At 47.3% G+C, this 19,246-nt stretch overlaps 1 protein-coding gene and 1 non-coding gene across 2 annotated transcripts; both read right to left on the bottom strand.

Annotated features, from left to right (window-relative positions):
• Positions 1 to 9,584: 9,584 nt before the first annotated feature.
• SLC35G1 (solute carrier family 35 member G1) lies at positions 9,585 to 18,696 on the bottom strand. Its single transcript, XM_075534076.1, has 3 exons — positions 18,449 to 18,696; positions 12,794 to 12,974; positions 9,585 to 10,461 (listed from the first exon to the last, which is right to left on the bottom strand). The coding sequence occupies exons 1-3, from the start codon at positions 18,621 to 18,623 to the stop codon at positions 9,723 to 9,725; spliced, it is 1,095 nt and encodes a 364-aa protein (XP_075390191.1). The 5' UTR covers positions 18,624 to 18,696; the 3' UTR covers positions 9,585 to 9,722.
• LOC142430029 (small nucleolar RNA SNORA73 family) lies at positions 13,776 to 13,981 on the bottom strand. Its single transcript, XR_012780518.1, has one exon. It is a non-coding gene; the product is annotated as a small nucleolar RNA SNORA73 family (small nucleolar RNA).
• Positions 18,697 to 19,246: the final 550 nt, after the last annotated feature.

Genomic DNA, 19,246 nt, shown 5'->3' with positions numbered 1-19,246 from the left:
CTTTGCCTGCGAAAGCATACACAAATAGCCCCTCTCTTTGGGCAGCTAGCAACCTGGAAACAGAATCATGGTTAAGACTGGGTGGTTTCTTCATCTCCTCCGTGTCCCTCATCTTTCTCCAAACGTGGTTGCGTCCTTCTAACGAGAGCCCATCAGCTTTCTCCTGCAAAAACATAAATGCATAGCCCTTCCTACAGGTGACTATCGGACCCGGGTCCCAAACTCGATTCCCATCTTCTTGGGACTTCTTAGGATCAGCTTTTTTCTGTAGAAGTGAAAATGTGTTTATCTGCCTTCATTTTGTTACAAGTTTTGTGTAAGGAGAAAATTTTTTTAGTTTAAATGAAGTTTGTCACACATAGGATTTCTCTTCACCCCCTTCTGTTTTAACAATGGAGACTTTAAGACTTTATAACCAATCTCAGAGAACTGGTCTGATTCCACACCAGTGAAACTTGTTAAGTAGAGTTCATTGTTATGTAAATTTGGCTCCTTGCTCTCAGAGAATCAAGAGAGCTCAGTGAGAACTTCTTAACACACTAATAATTTGAGAAACTGAAAACATTATTTAAAAACTTGTTCAGCTGTTTTTGACCTAACTTACCAAACAGATATTTTTTTCTTTAAGTGTACCAGTAAGGTTACAGGCTCAATTGAGCTGCATTGCCCTTCAGGCTTTTTGTACTGTAGGATTTTACAGTCGTGGTTAACTTCTCTCATTTCTTCCATGCTGGATTTAGGGGCAGTTAGTGGGCAGGGCTTAGGCCCTCCTGAATGCCCTATGGAAGTGACTCCATATTCCGATTTGAAAAACCGTTCTCCTTCAATTTCTAATTCCATGTAGGTGCGCTGTTGTTTCCCCACAACAGCATTCCAAAAGACCCCTTGATTTATAGGGTGGTCAGACTTCTCAAGTACTCTTTCCTGATAGGTACAGATTTTAACTCTAGAAATTCAAGGGAGCAAAAATTGGCTTAAACTAGCTTCATTTATAAACCATGGTATAATAGATTTTAATACTACCCTAATTTCTTCTTCATCATCCTGATCAGTAACTTCAGTGACCATCTGAACACCTTGAGAATATATGTTGGACTTTCCTAATAAATGTTCTACAGCTCTTTTCGGCAGAAGACCCAGTATCAGTCTTAATAATTTCTTGTTCAATTACAGTTTTTGGCTTTTCCTCACACCTCAGAATAACTCCAGTATCAATGTGAACTTCTTGAGGACTTACGTAGGTTAAATTTAGCTGATAGGAGCTGAGCTTAGGTTCAACATAGGCTTCCTTTCAAGCATAGGCTCCTGAACTTTAGTTTTAACAAGCTGCGGGGGGGCACTCTTTAACCTTTTCTTGGCTAGTTAACTTTACATCAACATAGGCTGGGCCTTTGCAAGTTTGGCCAGGTCTCATCTCCTGCTGTGCTCTGGCAGGCAGAAGCCTTGCCTTCTGTGGTCTGCTGGGCGGGGTCTGGATCAAGCTCCATTCTCCATTTCCCTGCCAGGAAGCCTTTACTAATGGAAAACCCTTATTGCTGAATCTTGAGCAACAGTGACTGGCCCAATGAGTTCCCTTCCTACAGCGGGGGCAAAGTCCGAGTTCCTTTAAACCTGACCATGGTGGTCCTGGCCCATGCTCTGGCACAGGCTGCAGCTCGCGTTTCTCAGAGGGGATGATTGGCCTGTGCTGTCTGCACTCTTGTTGTAAATGTCCTATCATCCCACAACGAAAGCATTTCCCTTTATTCCTGGTGTAATTTGCTAAAGCAGTGGCTAGTAAGTTCTCCCTGTATTCATCTGTTCCTATATCCCTGCATATTCTGAGTTAATCTAAAAGTGTGCCCTGTTTCCTGTAGTGACGTACAGGGAACATTTTTACAGGCCTCATTAGAAAAATTATAAGAGTTTGTGAGCTAGTTCTTCCACTGCCTGTACATGTTTGACACTTTTGTGCACAGTATCCTCTAATTGGGATACAAAGTCTTATAGCAGTGTAACTCAGCTTTCTCTCTCCTGATGGTATTCCCCCCCCCCCCCCAGGCCCTTACGCAAACATTGTGTGCCTGTGCGAACCCTTGTTTGGTAACCTGATAATCCTCTTTCTCTTCCTCTGCAAAGGTTCTAAAATCATCTTAACTTGAGCCTATAGAGACTATGTCTCCATGGGGATATTCTCCCTATCTCTGTACACTTTCTTTAAGTTTACAATGACCTTCTCCCAGGTCTCTAGATCAAAAGTTCCTTCCTCTGGGAAACATGGATTATACCTCTTTACTACATTTAGAAAACCTTGCATCTTTTTATTTGTTACTCTCATGCCCTGTCCTTTCAGTAAGTGGATGAGCGGAACACCATAAGTTTCAGGTTGACTTTTACCTTGCCCCGTTGTCCTCTTTAATATACTCATTCACTCTTTCCACTACTTACTTGCTACTCCCCAACCAGATCCTCACTTCAAACAATTTCCCTGATTCACTCTACCTTCCTGTGGGACTTTAAAATTGTTACATGGGGCATAACTCCAAAGAGTTCTTTTCCTACAGTGCCCCACATTGGGCGCCATTTGTTAGAGTAACCAGCCTCTAACAATCGTGGGGGGTCCGTAGGCACAACTGTACGATTATAATATATAAAGATTATAAGAAAGTCATAGAGAATGGGAAAGGTAACAGAGAAGATGAAATAAAGGAGTCAGACACATTTCATAGCAGCATGCTCACCTCCCTCCGGGATGGCCTTGACCTCAGCAGCCAGGTTCTCGTAGAGAGCAGGAGGAAGGTTGGGGAGAGACTAGGGGTATTCATGTGACAAGATGGGCCCATTCTAGACTCAAGATAGCAGCCTAACCTCCATCATCCTTGAGTGGGCTCAACCTTCTCTCTGGGTTCTCCTTCAGGGAGACAATGAACTATCCTTATCAGAAGAGAGTGGGCCCTACTTAAGGTGGGACAGACGATACAGTCTGACTGCTGTAGATGGCTGATAACCCTCAGGAAGAATGACCTCTAAGCAGCTTGCGTTGACCTCCAAGTGTCCAGTCATTTACCATGTGTAGCAAGCAGTGGTTTAGGTTTGGCATGTATTTGGGGAGGCAACCTAGGGAACCGCCATTTTGTATTCCTCTAGCCAGAGATAAGTGCATTATTCACAGAGGATCAGAGCTAGAACTGGAAAGATGGTAACACTTATGCATAACATAATAGGACTAAATGAGCATTGATAGCCCTCTGGGTACAGATTGTCAAGGAAATGAGGGGAGTCCAACAATGGACTCCTGTGCTCCCAGCAGGGCGCCAAAAGGAATTTGCATCCAGGTGAGGTTACTCAGGAGTTACGACCTTGGAATAAGCTTACTTTTGAAGAGGAGAGGGCATGCTCAACTCTGGAGTATTTGTAATGCACGAATTATTTAAAATGGCTCTTCTAGCCACAGCCCTTTTCACTCTCACCAAACAACCTTCATTTTTCTGATGGGTCTGGGTAAAAAGATCCTGTTTGGATTATGATTCAATTGTGAGTGACTGTTAACAAGGTTAATAATGATTGCCATCTGGGGAGTGGGATTTCACTACTAGCAAGAGCCAAGAGTCAGCCATGTGTCCTTTGGATCCTGAATCTGGTTTGCCTCTCTCACCTCCAGCACATGGGCTTGAGTTTCAGCCTATCATCTCCCCTGATTTCACTCCCTCTGCAGCCTTGTGGATGAGAATGCTCCTCCAGATGGATACCTGAATTTCAGGTTTGGGATCTACCAGGACGCACAGCTATGGGAGCCAGTTTTCTTTACTACTTTGCAAGTCTGATGAGATAGCGTTGCAAACTGCATAATGCCAGCGCCTTGAGGGAATAAACTAAGTGTAAGAATGAGAGTCAGGGATAAGGGAGGGGTAGTGAACACTTCTGAAAAGTTGGACATTTGCAACATCTTTCATCTCCACCTCTTTGCGACTAGTTTCGTATTATTTTTTGAGATAAATTCTCTTTGGAGTTGATATCAGGAGTGGGATTCATTGCAATTGAGCCTGCACTCCTGACTCCTTGGAAGCAGGAGAGTTCATAAGAGAAAGAATGTCAACCTTTTATTTTTTTATATGGTTACCTTGGCTGTTGCTATGTAATGGCTGAAAGGAATGTAAGAAGTTATATGCTGCAGCTGGGAGGAGGAAAAAACTGCATCTGTAAAGGCCTGGGGCAAAAGCTAGGCCGGTTAAGCAATGGACAAGGATCTACAGGATCCACCCTTCCAGACCCAAGATCATATGCCCATAAATGGAACTACAATCCAGGAGTGCAGAAGAGAAGATTAAGTTCAAGTCGTTTTCTTTTCATTTAAGATTAAGGATTATGTATTTATCAGACTGTACTATGAATGTTGAATTTCTTCCTACCTGGTTTTGTAAAATAGACCAATGCACGTGTGTGATGGAAGTCAACATGATTATCATAAGTACACAGCGTGTAAGCCTGCCTTCAGACTATTTGACTGCACATACTAAAGGAGAGTTAAGAATTAACTGGAGGGGATAGGCTTTATTTTAAGCTAGAAGCTTACTATAGAGTTGGGGGCTTAGGTGGAAGCGTGAGTCCCACCCAGAACTGCTGCAGAGAGAACAGGAGATTTACAGTTGAAGGGAAGATCTGCAAGGTGTATGTGTGGGGGGAGGGTTAGGGGGCAGGCAACGGTTTGTCTTCCCTTAAATTTTGAAACCCACTGTATCATTGAGTGCATTGATACAGGACAAGCCTGTGCCCATCAGAGAAAGCCTCTAGAGCGCTAAAAGTTAAAGGGATCCAGTGAGCAGACATGGCTGGATGCTTGTTTTGTAGCCACCTGGGCCCACTAGTTGAGCGGGTCAAAACCAAAATCCAGCTCACTGCCATTGTGGCAATTCTGACTCATAGCCTCCCGATAAGACAGGGTAGACGTGCCCGTGTGGGTTTCCAAAACAATAACTCTTTATGGGAGTAGAAAGTCTTGTCTTTCTCCCTCAACTAGCGACTGGTAGTTTCAAACTGCTGACCTTGTAGTTAATAGCCCAACACGTAACCACTATGCCACCAAGTTTCCTTGTTGAGTGGAAGTAGGGTAAAATGCAGCACTGAAGAGTTGGCTGTGTTTGGACGTGCTCCATTGGCACCGGTTGACCTAGTCCACAGAGGCCAAGGATGGGAGATTGGGCTGGCTACTCTTAAGTTTCAGATCCTCAGTCGGTGGGCATAGCCTAACCCCTTGGGGGCTAGGGCTGATACAACTGAAGATGGGTCAGATGGTCTGAAGTTCAGGGAGGTGCGTGTGAACTCCCTAGCTTGCATCTGGTACCCAATTGGCCTAGTGTGGCTGAATAGGGCTGAGATGACCGGAATCAAACCAACTGAAGCTTGAAAGTGCCAGAATTCGACAGCTTGCTCTGAACCGAATTTTGTTTATGAATGCAGGTGGCCAAAGAAATGAAGATTCTTCACATCCAGAAACATTCTTTTCTCCACGGAGTACTGGGTTGTTAGGGATGGACGATTTAAAAATTGGGTATCTAAAATGAGTAGCGGAAGGGCATAAGGTGGCTGACTTATAAGCGTTTCAAGTTGTGTTCAGAGTAAAATGATTAAAAGGGGGGAGTCAATCCTTCATGATTGAAAAGGACAATGGCTAGAAGAGCCTGATTAAATCATGCACGACATTGCAGGCCACGGTGTGGCTTTTCTAGCCATCCACTTTGCCACTCCCACCAAGCCACCTTTGTTTGGGTCTGGGTGAGAACGTGGGGAAGCTACTGGACATCATTCAGCTGTGAGTGATTGTTCAGCAGGGTCACTGTAGTTGCCATCCTGTTGGGTACAAAACGAGCCATTTCAGAAGCAGGAGGGGTGGGAATTTCACTACCAGCAAGAACCAGGAGTGGAGCTGTGTCCTCTGTCCCTCTGGCTTGCCTTTCTCTGCCTCGTCCTCAGTTCCTGGGACAGGACTTTCAGCCAATCTGATCCGATTTTAACAGCATCTGCTTGATGAAGACGGTTCTCCAGACACATGCCTGGACCTTGGATTTGGGACCGACCAGCACCCCAGCGATGTGTTCAATTTCCCATTGTTTCATGCGTCCTGAGGTATGGCAGTGAATTGCAGAACATTGGACATGAGGAAATATACTGAGGGAAGGAATGATGGTCAATATCAGGGGTCAAAAGGGGGACTAGAATTTTTGAAAAGTTAGGTATTTGGGACATCTTGATTTCCACCTTCCTGGAACTAGTCTTGTATTAAACTGTTTCTAGAAGAAATTAATTTTCCCAAGTTTTAATCAAAGTTCAAAAGTTAACATTTTCATCCTCCTTTGTAGTTTACAAGTTCTTCTTTGTACTCATTTGTCAGATAGGTTGTTGGGTAGATACTATTCCATTTAACAAATAAGACAGGCCCAGGTAAGTTAAATGGCTTGCCCAGCTAGAAAGTGGTAAGACCACACTCAGATCTTTAGACTCCTCTCAGAGCTTCAACTAGTTTTCCATGGTGGGTGGAAGCTGCATGAGGTCAAGTGGAAGAAACAATCCCAAGCTGAGCCACTGTAGGCTAACAGGTTTTGGAGGGCAAATAAAGTACTTCCAGTAGGGAAAACAGGAGAGTCTCTTTGGCAAATATGGGAGTCCGTAGGGAGATGGCTCTGAATATTGAAAAATGTTGAAGGCAATCATGTTGGGACATTGGATATGAAGTGGTATGTAATAAGGTATCATCGTGGACTCGTGACAAAACCAGAGTAACAATGAAAGCAGGGCTTTGGGAGGGTTAGTCGGGCACTGGGACAAGGATCAGAGGGGAGAATCTAGAAGACGCTGTTGTGGCAATTCGTGTATGAACTGGTTTAGTGTTGGAGAACGACGGCAGCAATAGGAATGGCCAAAAGGAGTGGATGCACAAGGCAGGAGGACACCGCAGCGCTCATGAGCAGAAGCGACTCCAAGTCTAGAAGAACGGAGACCTCGCTGGTACAAGACTAGTGCCTCCGTTGGGAGATGCTGGCTTTGTCTCGAAAGTATCAGGGTAGACAGAGAAACAATTTAAAACTTGAGACGGCACCTCAGCTGAATGGTTTGGAGGTCAATCTTTAATACAAAAGAAAACTTCAAGCCCAGGGATAAGAAGACAAAGATGTTATAGATCAGACGTTTTTTTATCATAAAAATGCAAATTTCTTTCATATTGATTTATTAGTACTTATAAAATTTAAAACTTGACTTTTAAAAGTACTTCCCATTTTAAGGTAAAGAAACTACAAACTTTGCACAATATAGATACCCGAAAGTTATTACAATACAGATCCATGTATACATCTTAGACATGATAAAAGTGGCTTAAGAATCACACCCTGTAAAAGTTAGGAGAAGAAAGTTTCTCCAACTTGGTCATGTATTGTGATATTCAAGTATTTAAACCAGACTGCTGAAATAAAGCATGTATCTAGTGTACAAGGCCAAAGGAATTTTAACTTTCAAAAAGGACCCAGAGGTTCTTTTATTGTGCAAGTAATGAATTGGGAGAGGGTTCCCTGAGTTAATTCACCTTAGGTAGCTCAAGTAGTGGTTGGCTTTCCATATTTTACCATGGGACTAGAACACAAGACGTCTGGAAACTCACTTTGGGCTGGCCTTCCCTGTAGCACAGTGACTCTCAACCTTCCTAGTGCCACGACCCTTTCATTCAGTTTCTCATGTGGTGGTGACCCCCCAAACAGAAAATTATTTTCATTGCTACTTATCACTGTCATTTTGCTACTGTTGTGAATTGGGTGACCCCTGTGAAAGGGTCGTTCACCCCCCAAAGTGGTCGAGACCCACAGGTTGAGAACCAGTGCTGTCTCTATCTGTGGAGTGTGACTCCTCAATGTCTAAGAGAACTTTCACCTTGAAAGTGCTGTGAGTCAGTAATAATCCAAGATACTTGCAAAATGATCCTTTGGCAGCTTTCAATTCCAATACCATCAGTTGGACTAAAAGTTATGATAGAGAGAATTTCCCTAAAGAGACTCCATTTCGGATTGGTCAGATAGGAAGGGCTTGAGAAGATCAACAAGCCAAGACGCCTGCCCTTCTTTGGAACTATTGAAAGCAACTCTTTTTCACATAAATCCCTTTTACGCATAAATTCCGGAAACCAAGTTTCTCCTTACTTTGGAGGAACTGTGATGAGCAGGTGGAGAAAGAGCCTATAATCTTTTAATTCTGTGGGCTCAAGATAACAGCGGATGCTATGTCTGACACCACGATGAGCTGAGGCCATGAGAGCTTCAGAAATGAAGGGGTCATTGGACAAAGGTGGGAATCCTTTGTATGTATTCTGTCCTTCTGATCGACCTCCCAAGCCTTTCTAGATATCAATTCTCCTTTGTACTACAGAATGTCGCCCGAAGAAGTTCCACACACAGAACGTGTTGTGCGAATCCATGATGTTAGTACCACGGTGCAGCACAGACAGTGAGCATCACACTGGCATGCTAGAGTTTAACAGAGATTTTCTCCCCCTAGTGAAGGAATTACAGAATCAACCAACCATGGATTCACAGGTTTTTACATTTAACGTGTAACATGAAGCATTATCACAAACAATTCCACGAGGGAGAAAGACTATAAAACCAATAGCATTATCACGTTTAAAAGTGATTTATAAATACATATGCATATACATTCCAAAGCCCTCTAAGTATTTGGTCTAGAGTGTGAGCGAGGTGGGTATTAGACTGAACCACATGAAACGGTCATTTTTACCATTTAAGGTCAGGTATTGGCTTTTCATATGGCTCAAACTAACCAAAGCCTGAGAAATTGTTATTTGGCATCATACTATAAATTCAAAGAGAAGGTATAGGAAATTCTATTTCCAGTGATGAGAAAACTTTTTAAGATGGAAATGTGTATATGGCCATGCTAATATTTCTCCTGCAATTTAAAAGTCCCAAATCTTAAGTGTTTACAAAAACAGAGACGACAATTCAAATGATAGAATCAAACAGTTATTGATGCTACTAAAACAGAACCATCTGCCAACTTTGGCCATCTGAAGACTCTTCTAAAAGTTGCATACAAAAAAATCCCAGCATGAAAATGAAAAGGCACAAGGATGGGTCAAGAAAATGATCATCGCTTACGGAAACCTTGAAAATATAGTGGATTCATTTGGATCGTTAAAATCTTTTCTACGTGAGATTTTATGGACACGTAAGATCAAGTCTTACCCACCTCCTCCAAGTTTCTGCTTTGGCCTCCTAAGTGGAATTATATATGGCAAATGAACCCACAATATGAATTACAGCAGGATTATTATCAATAAGCTTAATTCCGACGCTGCTGAGAGCATCTAAAATTTCTCCCCACTCATAGCCCATCAGTACCAAAAATATACTATGCTTAAAAAATGTTTTATATACCTATACCAGTCATAAGACATTGTTTGTTGTTTTCTTCTCAACGAGCTCTCTCTGATCCATGGCACCCCATCAAAAACCAGACCAACATTAGAACAAAAAAGCTATCTATCTGTATAAACAACTGACAGACCAAACAGATCGACTACTCTTAATTGAAGACATACCATATTTTAAAATGGCATTTCAATTATAAAATTTATTAAATATGATCGAAGTAAACGCAGACTTTGCAGGAGCATGGGTGTGGCGGGGTGGAGTTAACCGTAGGGTGGTGTGCTTGAAAAAATATACCCCAGGGACGAGGCTTCACTTGCAACTCTGGTACCATTTACGAAAGGCTGCGCCGCTACTACTGGCCACGACGCAGAGCGCGCCGCCCACCGTCCACCACGTTGGCACGTCGTTGAAGAAGATGATCTGAAAGATGAAAGCAAAGACCACGTCCATGGTCTTCGTCAGTGCGACCAGCCCGGCCTTTTCGATCTGAATTGCTTTCGTGAGGAACACCTGTCCCCCCAAACCGAAGAGCCCGATGAGGACGAGGAACAGCCTGTCCAGCCCACAGTGCGGCAGACTCCACTCTCCCAGGGCGCAGAGGACGATAATGCATTCCAGGAGGCCCAGCATCACGTAATACCAGATGCTCAGAAAATAGTCCACGGACTTCCCCATCTTGCGCAGAATCACCAACGTGGAGGCGGCAAACACGGCGTGTCCGACGGCTGCGAACGTGCCCTTGAGGTGGACCGAGTAGCTCTCCCCGGTCCTCTGGGCAGTGGCGCCGAACAGGAACGGCGGCCGCACGATTAGGATCACGCCAGTGATGGTGAACACAGTGAAGAGCGCGTCCCAAGGGCTGTACTTCTCTTTGAGGAACAGACACGCGAACAGAGACGTGAACACCGGGGTGCTGAAGGTGATCACGGTGGCGTCTGCGAGGGACGTCGTCTGGAACGCGTAGTATAAGAGGATCATCGCGGCGGACCCCAGGATCCCTCGGAGCAGCAGCAAGGCTCGCTGACCTTTGGGGCCTATGAAGCCCGTTCTAGAAATTCAAATGAAGAAAGGCGGATTAAGTAAAGGTGGAGACCGTCTTTCAATTACCATTGGGCATTGGAAATTCTTTTTAGTGCTAACTATATTAAAAGTTAAGGAACGGTATTTAGGACAGTGAAGTGTTCACAGCATGAGTTAAGCAAAACTAGTAGACCAGATATCTATACAAATACTATCGCTCTAAGTCAGTACATATAGGTAACATTTCCTATCTATACGAGGACCTCATCTTCCAAAAGTCTGTGCAAAGATTCCATGACTCATTCCATTCTCCATGCAATCTTTGAAGCACCCTCCATCTGTGTATTTGTGGCTGTTAGGTGCCATTGACTCACTTCCAACTCAGAGTGGCGCTACAGGACACAGCGGAACCGTCTATGGGTTCTTACGGAAATAACTCACCAGGACTTTTTCGTCCAGAACCAAGAAAAATAAAAAGCCAATAAAAGAGAGAAAAGGCAAGTAAGCGGATCCATTAATAACGGTGAGCCCCCAGGTAGACCCACTGTTTTCTTTCTTGTAAATTACTACAATGGAAACATGCTGCTTTTCTAAGAAGCGGCATTTTAAAACGTAACGTTTCCCTGTGCAAGGAAACCTGGCCCTGGCTAGCTTACCTTCCCGAAGTATGAACGCTGAAGCAGCGCTAACGTTTTAATCGTTGAAAGTTAACACAGCTTCCCACTGTGTGAAGAAGGAGCGCCGGGGGCGGGTGGATTACATGCTGGGCTGCTAACTACAAGGTCAGCAGTTTGACTCCACCGGCTGTGCCATGGTAGAAAGAGGAGACTCCATTCCCATAACGATTCACAGTCCGGGAAGCCCCCCGAGGGGCAGGTCTACCCTGCCTGCAGGCTCACTACGAGTTGGAATTGGCTTGATGGCATGAGTTTAAAAATGAGAAAGGGTTAAAACATCATGGAAAGGGGGGGGCATTGTGATAAGTATAAATTATGCTGCTGAATATCTAGTAGTAACAGGTCTGCACCAGTTCCTAACTAGGTGCACTTACTGATTAGGGTAGCGTCTGGGCCTGCCATGGAAACCCCGGCATATCTGGAGTCAGAAATGAAAGCAATGGGCTTGTTTGGGACCAAAGTTCTTATACAAAAGTGAAGTCAAACAGGTCAAAAGAGGTTAGACAGAAGCAGTTAAGGACATTCTTCCAGTGTCCCGCCTCCGTCAATACTTTGAATTCTAAAGCGGAGACGATTATATTCGAATCCATTCTGCTGCTGCTAAGAAGTTTCTGAGACCGTCTCCTCTGTACTCACACAGAAAACCTGACCATATTAATCTTAGCAAGGGCCACCGTCCCCACCAAATCCTTGGATCATGGAGTGAGCCGGTTCTGAGTAGTCTGTAGTGCGTTATGAGACGGAAGGAGACTTTGGTGGCAGGTGACCGAAAAGCGTTGTCTGCTGTTTTCTTTCTGGTGTCAGCTTCTTTGTCCAAAGAGATAAAGAGTCAGAAAGACACCAGGGGCCCAGGTGGTCTCTCCTCTCAGGGGTCTAAGAGTAGTGGGGTGTGTGGCAGTTATTGATGCTGGGAGGGGGCCAACTGAAGGGGAGACAGGGCTGGGTGGGGAGAGTACAGTGAGGGCTGGGGAGTATTCTACAGGGAGAAAGACAGGCCTCGCTACTCCCAGAGTTGAGTTACAACTCACAGGGGCCGTTCCACCCTGTGCTGTAGTGTCACTATGAGTAGGCATGGGCTCGATGGCAGTGCGTTTGGTTTGTAGTTTTACTTTCTTTACTAAAGTGATTTCACATAGAATTAATCATTAATCTTATTTCACCATTCTAACCACTCAGCAGGTCCCTCCAGAATACGGAAATCATCCTTCTGAAGGCTACCCCTCCAGCCTGGGTCACCCTCCTGGCAAGACCTAACTCTTGCCACTGTAATCCTGTCTGCTCTGTTCTGCTCAAGAAATCCGGCACCCTGCAACTTCCCTTCATTTCCTGCTTCTCTTCCAAATGCTGGTGAAAGCCAAGGAAAAAGTGTGTGTGTGTGTTGGGGGGGGGGGGGTTTCAAGGAGCGGGGACGGACTGCAAAGGCAAAGCATGGTTTCCACAATGGGGAGGAGCATGGTTACCCCTTTCTCCCCCTTAGTTGGGCCCGTGGTTTGTGCGTGGGAGAGCATCTTTGGGGGTGGAGCTGAGGGACTTTTCACCTCAGGCAGCCAGAGCGTATAGGAAGCGGGACCCATCTATGTGCAGGGTGGAAGTGGTACTATGGCCCAAGCAATTTAGGCAGGTCAAACGATTTACAGGCATTTATTATCAAAACCTTCGACGTGGCCACGAACAAATACTTACTTTCTGTATATTAAGCAAGGGATAATGACTAGCATCTGGAACACGCATCGAAACGCACTGATTTCTACAGCGTGGACGTCCTGCACTTTTTTGACAAACAAAGAGCCCACTGAGAAAAGGAAGGCAGAGAGCAACGTGTAAAACAAGCCAAGTCCAGGGCAGGGCGCTTTCTTCTTGCCTTCTGAAAGAGAGTAAACGCTGGTCAGTTCCTGCCCCAAGTACACAGGTCATCCTGTTCATTTACAAACTGAGGCCCACTGACCCGTGCCAATGGCCTCACCAGTCTACAAATACGACCTCTTCTGTGGGTTCCGTTTTCTAGATCTGTGCCGTTTCCCCAAGCCACTGTGAGTTACCCAAGTCACAGAGTCTGGGGAGCCAGGGGGCTTTCCACGCCCGGCACAGCCTGCCCTGTGCTACTGGGTGTCTAAGAATCAGCAGTGACTCGATGGCAGTGAGTGGGTTTGAGTTACAGTGTGGCCTCCTGTAACAAGGATCTCCAAGGGCCTGCGCTCCTGCCATGTGGCCCCAAAAAGTTCATGGGAAAATGGAACGTTTCCACAAGTAGAATTCCCCCCGAGACTTTCTGAAACGCCCTCCTGAGTCAAGAAGAAGGAAGGGTGGCAAGCTCGCGATCGAGAGATCCTTCTAATACCTGTCAAGATGATAAATAAAATGCTGCCGAGTGATAACATTGGGCACCGTCTCACTAGTGGTGTCAGCCTTAATGTAGAAACGTTGCCTCCCCTTTCCTGGAAAACAGGTTCTGGCTGTGGTGTAGGCTGATCTGACCTCCCCTTCAGCCTGTGAGCCCCTCAGGGCTAGCACCTGGTTGGTGTTAGTCATGGTTGGCCCACGGCAGACTCTTCTATTTGCCAAAAGAAAGATGAGAGCGCTTCACGAAAACGCTCAGGCTTCAACAATACCGACAACAGCCTAATCTGCGGGTATGTTCCCGCAGTTCTGTTCTTTTTTTTTTTAGACATGTTTCCTGTATGGTTTGTCTCCTCAGTCATTGTCCACGGGACTCTGAGAAGCTGTAGGAACATGCAGGCGCAGACTCAAGGCCCGGCTTGATCTCCGACGTGTGGGAAAGGACGGTACATCCTGGGGCACTGGGCCTTGTGCTCCCCTATGCCCCCTGGACAGAGCCCAGGGAGAGTGGTCACTTGGGAGTAGCCACACTGGAGTTCCCGCATTTCTTATTGTGACTTCTTTCTGTAACTTTTCATGGTTTATGACAGCTCCCCATTTAGAGCTGTCGTTTCCTCCTCTGACCCCCCGTGACCAGCACTTAACTGGCATCAATGTCTACTCCTGCTTGATCTGGTGGCACGAATGCTTGGCTGCGGACTGAAGGGGTGACAGTGTGAAGCCTTGCAGAGACGCCTTGGAAGAAAGCGTTGGTGATGGGTTTCTGACTGGTCACAGTTACTGAATGCCCTCCTTTGACACCCATGGTGTCGCTTGAGTTCAGAATGGCCTCCCTGGTCAGTGATTTTTTGATCGTTTGTTTTGACTCGATCTGAATCAGGAGGCTGTCTGCCTTAGGGTCTCAACCATTCAATCCACTACTGATAATAGGTGTGTCTTTTTTTAAAAATCTTTTTATTGGGGCTCATAAGGCTATTATCACAGGTGCAAAGCACTCTTATACATTCGTTGCACTCATCATTCTCATAATTCACCTTCCACTTGGGTTCCTGGAATCAGCTCGGTTTCCCTTTTTTTTTTTTTTTGTCTTAAATGAGGTTTTAGCTACTGACCTTCCTATGTCTCCATTACCTACGACAGGAGACTCTCTTTCCAGTCTCACTCCCCTGTCTCCAAGGAGAACTAAATAAGAGAGGACTCACACTGAGAAATATTCATCTCCCCCACCCCCCACTTCCTTTTTTGGAATTAACACAAAAATGGGGGGGGGGGGGGGACAACCGGCCCTGGTCAGTGAAATGCGAGAATGGAGCTGAGGGCGTGTGGACGTGTGTGCGAGCTGTCGTCATATCGTTCCAAGATTGTCAGCAATTGACCAAGGAGAAAAAGAAAATCAGACACGGTCACTGAGTCAAGACCAGCGTAACACAACCATGTTTTCAAAAAATAAATAATAATAAAGTCCTTTTCTAGAATTGCAAATGCCTAGTCGAGCATTTCGACATCATCGTAACAGCTAGATTACCTTTTGCCTTCTTTGACAAGGTGTGACAATGCCTAAGTCACTTCCAGGCGTGCTCCTGCCACAGGTGCCCTGGGCTCTCCAGGAGGCCGCCCCTCCTCCTGTGCTGGGCCCAGGAACGAGCAGTGCCTGGGTTATAGGTTATCTGCTCTAGGTGCCTCGGACGCTCCCCAGTCGGTGGGCTCAGATACCTGGAACACAGCTGCACCTGCCACTCGGCCCATGAGAAGGAAGCTCTCCACAACTTCCACCTTATGGACCACAAAACACTCCTCGGCTGTGGTCAGACATTTCAGAATTAGCTTCTGAAATTTCAAACTTCAGGTCCAAACCAAACAGTTTGTATTCAAAGAAACCCAACCAACACCCCCGGACAGAACGGAACGAGGAGATGAAGGACAGAAAACATCGCCCTGGCCTATATTTCAAGGATCTTCTCCAATCTAAACAGGTAATTTTTTTCTCCAGGTATATTTCTACCGAATGCAATACTTCAACTCTTTTAAAGGTTGTTTTTATAACCCTGGGCTCAGATGATTTTTTTCTTTTAAAATACATAAGCTTATGTATCTATTACTTTGTTGCCTGTGGACAGGAGTCCTATTGATGTGGTTACACCTTGGGCTGCGAACCAGAAGGTCAGCAGTTCAAAACCACCAGCTTCTCGGGAGAAAGACAGGGCTTTGTGCTCCCACAAAGAATCCGGACCTCAGAAACTTCCAGGGCAGTTTTACCCAGACCTACGGAGTTGCTGAGTTGGCACCGACTGGATAGCAGGGAGTTTGGTTTGGGGTTTTGAAAGACATGTACTGCCTTGGATAGATTTTAAAGGCCTACTTGATCTTGATTACTTGTTAATGAGGGTGAGGACTGGTTTTACTGAAGACAACTTCCATCTCTCTTTAATTTTCTTAGTTTATTTACTTTTCCCACCAGTTTTATTGATATCATACCCTTGAATAGTTCAATCGTATCAAGCTCACCACCACATCAATCTCAGAGCATCCCCAGACCCATTGCCACTGTCATTGAGCAATCACAATGACATTCTCTATGCCAAATGGGCATGCTATCAGGAGAAACAAGTGCCTGGGAGTGGGATGGGGAACTGAACTAGGTTTGTTAAAGGATCAACAGATTAAAATATATTTCCATTCATTATGTCAATGGACCTGTTTTCTGAAGATATTCCCTGTGGGGTGCCGGTGGGGATGTTTGTAGGTTAACAGAAAGCGGTACTTCAATTCTCCATGTCAATTGAAATGAGCAGAGTAGGGTAACTGCATGGCATTTGGTTACAGATGGGCACCCAGGTACATGCCACCACAAGCACACGTAGTAATTTGGCAACTCTAAACAATTCAAGTTAAATAGGCGGCCCGGTGTAATTTCCTGACAGAGAAGAAAATGAATACTGTGCTTAGCTTTGAAGTGAGTGGATCACAACCCTGTGGGAATTAGAATCACTTCAGTAACTTAAAAAAATCCAATTCCCATGTCCCATCAGACCCCATCCACAGAGTTTCTGTTACAGTACAAAGCTGCACCAGTCCTTCACACCTGGACCAGTCCCACCCTCTGGGAATCCCGCCGTAGCCAAACCACAGGCCCATGAAGTGAACTATTTAGGAGGACGGTCCTCTGCAGCACATTTGGCCCAAGGAGACCACACAGGGAGCACTTGCCCCCAAATAAAGCTCAGAGGGCGGGAAAGAAGGACAGAGGCTTCCACAGAGGGAACCGCCACAGGGGTGATGAGACACAATGTGTCTGAATGAGCGCATAGAAAATCCGCAGTTCTGTAACCTGTCACTCAAGCCACAATTTAAAAACAAAAATAAGAGGGAGGAAAAAAAGATGCTCCACCAATTTGAGAACCACAGGATCTTAGAGAACTCACTCCCACAAGGCTGGGAGGCACTGGCCTCACAGCCAATGGATCCTCGTGTTCACATCTTGAGCCTTCCATTGCCCCTAAAGAAAATAAAGGTCTCAGGAGAGAAGTATGCTGTCTGTTAAGGTCGCCCAAGAACCTAAGAAACAGGGGCACCAATGGCAACCTGAACTTGACAATGAGCTTTGTTGAGATAACCATTGAATCAAGGGGCTTGAATGACACTGCCACCGAGTTCAAGGACAGTACAGTTATTGTAAGTATTTCTATGGCGGTCCTGTTTGGGGAGTATTATCTGATCATTGTTTTAATTATTAGCGGTGTGCTTAGAAGTTCAAACACCCCCACAAGACCCTTTTAAGTCAATCACTTTTGGAAGTTTGTGGTGCCCAAGAATACAGTTTTCCTCTTTCGGGCACAACAGGGAAACTTAGACCTGGCAAGGGCTGACTGAGCATTCTACCAGAAGGCCATTCAGCGGGGGGTGACCTGCTAAGGAAAACCTCTTCAGAGGCCACCCATTGGATCAACCCAGCTTGGGGGCAGGCACTCCCGCTGTGGCAATGCCAGCCCAAGTGCAGAGTGCTGGCAGTCCATGAATAAATGATCACACGTCTGATAAGTTCTGCTAGAAATAGAGGCACAAGCCTCACCTTTGGGTTTTGCCTCTAAACTGGGGGAAGGGAAACCGCAGGGCCACCCTGATGGGAAAAGACCGTCCCCCAGGGGGATTTACCTATTTCCTCCTTCTTCCAGGCTCAGACTTCTCTCTGGGGGAAAGTTGCTCTCCGTGGGCGGTACACTTCATTAACGAATGTACATAGAGCGCTTCTATTGGGCCAGGGGAAGGGCTCTAGGTTAGGATACTAACCACCTGACCCCTCAAAACTGCCTTGTGCCCCAGTCCATACTGAACAATAACAAAGCCAAACCCTAAGTTTCTGGGGCCTCGCTTTCCTCCACTGGAGGAGGGTGATGCACACGGTGAAGGGTCCTCCCTCGGGATCACAGGCTTTGGGGGTGGGGTCCCTGCCCTCCTCACCAACGTGCACTAAGACTGCGCCTCTGTCTTGCTTTGTATCCATTGCCAAAATTGTCCCCATATTCCCCACAGTTCTCACTCCACTCTGCCTTTCCAAGATTTTAAGTCTCCGGGACGGACATTTGTCGATGGCTTCTTGGGCAACACCGTTTGGAACGAGCTTTTTCCCAACCTGGGCCGGGCTGCGGGATGGCCTCTCCCACTGACCCCCGACCTCGGGCAGGGCACCCTGACCGGCAATCTGAGTCCAGGGTCCTGCCTCGCACACTTGAATTCTAGGCGCAGCCTTAGAATGCAAGAAGAGAAAAAAAAGTGGGGGCGGGGTGGGGTTTCCAAACGCAGCCGGAAACTTTCTTTCACCTGGGAGGGGGCCTGCGGGGAGGGGGGCTTCTGCCTTGCAGCCTCTCCAGGGGACAGGGCTTCCCCCACGCCCCGCAGCCAGGGAACGCGTGGGCGCGCGGGGCGCCCGGCCCCCGCCCTCGGCGGCGGGACCCCGGCGGGCCCGGGAGGCGAGCCCCCGGCCCCGCAGCGCCCCGCACTCACCGGGCTCCGCGCCCCAGCCGCACGCCGCGGAGCTGCAGGGGCAGCGCCGGCCGGGGCCGGGTGCACTCGCGGCCGCCGCCTCCTCGCTCGCGTCCACAGGCGGGCCGTCCGAGGGCGGCTGCGGCGGCTCGGGCTCCCGCGGCTCGGCGGCCCGGGGGCCGTCCAGGGACCGCATCTCGCCGCCGCCGCTCTCCTAGAAGCCGTCCCGGCGAGTGGCGCCCGCAGCAGCCGCTGGGCTGCCGGGCTGGTCTTCCGGCCGGCGCGGTGCGCATGCGCGCCAGTTCCCTGCCCCCCCCCCTTACCCCGACCCCCTCCCTCCCTCTCCGGGGATCATCGCGCCTCCGTCCTCCGCTGCCCTCTGAGCGCCAGCTCCAGCCCTCCCGTCCAGGGAAGTCGCGCCTCTGGCTGGAAGGCACCCACCCCGCAGAGGTGGCCAGGTCCTGCCCCGGTGGCCTGCCCCCAGCCCTCGCAGGTCGCCCCGAGCCCTTTCTGCCCGCGACTGTGTCTGCCACTGCACCGACCTGGAGGTGCGCCCGGTGCCCAGCCCCGGCGCCCTGTGTCCCACGGCCTCCTCTAGGGGCAGGCCGTCGAGAGGGTAGGAGAGGGCAAATATTTGTGCGTGGTGCCCTGCGGTCCCAGCCCCTGGCCAAGCACTGCGTCTGTCCCTAAAGGAGCAAGGGTGGTGTCCAGGACTGGTTTGTTGCCACTTGTGCAAGAGAGAGGGTTGGATCTGCTGGTCTTGGAAGGTTACAGGGCAAAAAGAAAGAACCAGCATGCCCAGGCAGAACAGCTGCATAG

The sequence above is a fragment of the Tenrec ecaudatus genome, chromosome 16 (assembly GCF_050624435.1).
Source record: "Tenrec ecaudatus isolate mTenEca1 chromosome 16, mTenEca1.hap1, whole genome shotgun sequence".
In the NCBI taxonomy this organism is placed as follows: Eukaryota; Metazoa; Chordata; class Mammalia; order Afrosoricida; family Tenrecidae; genus Tenrec; species Tenrec ecaudatus.
Note: the sequence above shows the minus strand (reverse complement) of the source record. Positions and strands in the feature narration are given on the sequence as shown.

Bases quoted from the DNA above. Each gene is read 5' to 3' on its own strand.
- SLC35G1 (XM_075534076.1), bottom strand. From the start codon at position 18,623: ATGCGGTCCCTGGACGGCCCCCGGGCCGCCGAGCCGCGGGAGCCCGAG. The intron at 12,975-18,448 runs GTGAGTGCGGGG...ACTCTCTTTCAG, and splicing joins CGGCTGGGGCGCGGAGCCCG to AAGGCAAGAAGAAAGCGCCC. The intron at 10,462-12,793 runs GTAAGTATTTGT...TTGAATTTCTAG, and splicing joins CCTTGCTTAATATACAGAAA to AACGGGCTTCATAGGCCCCA.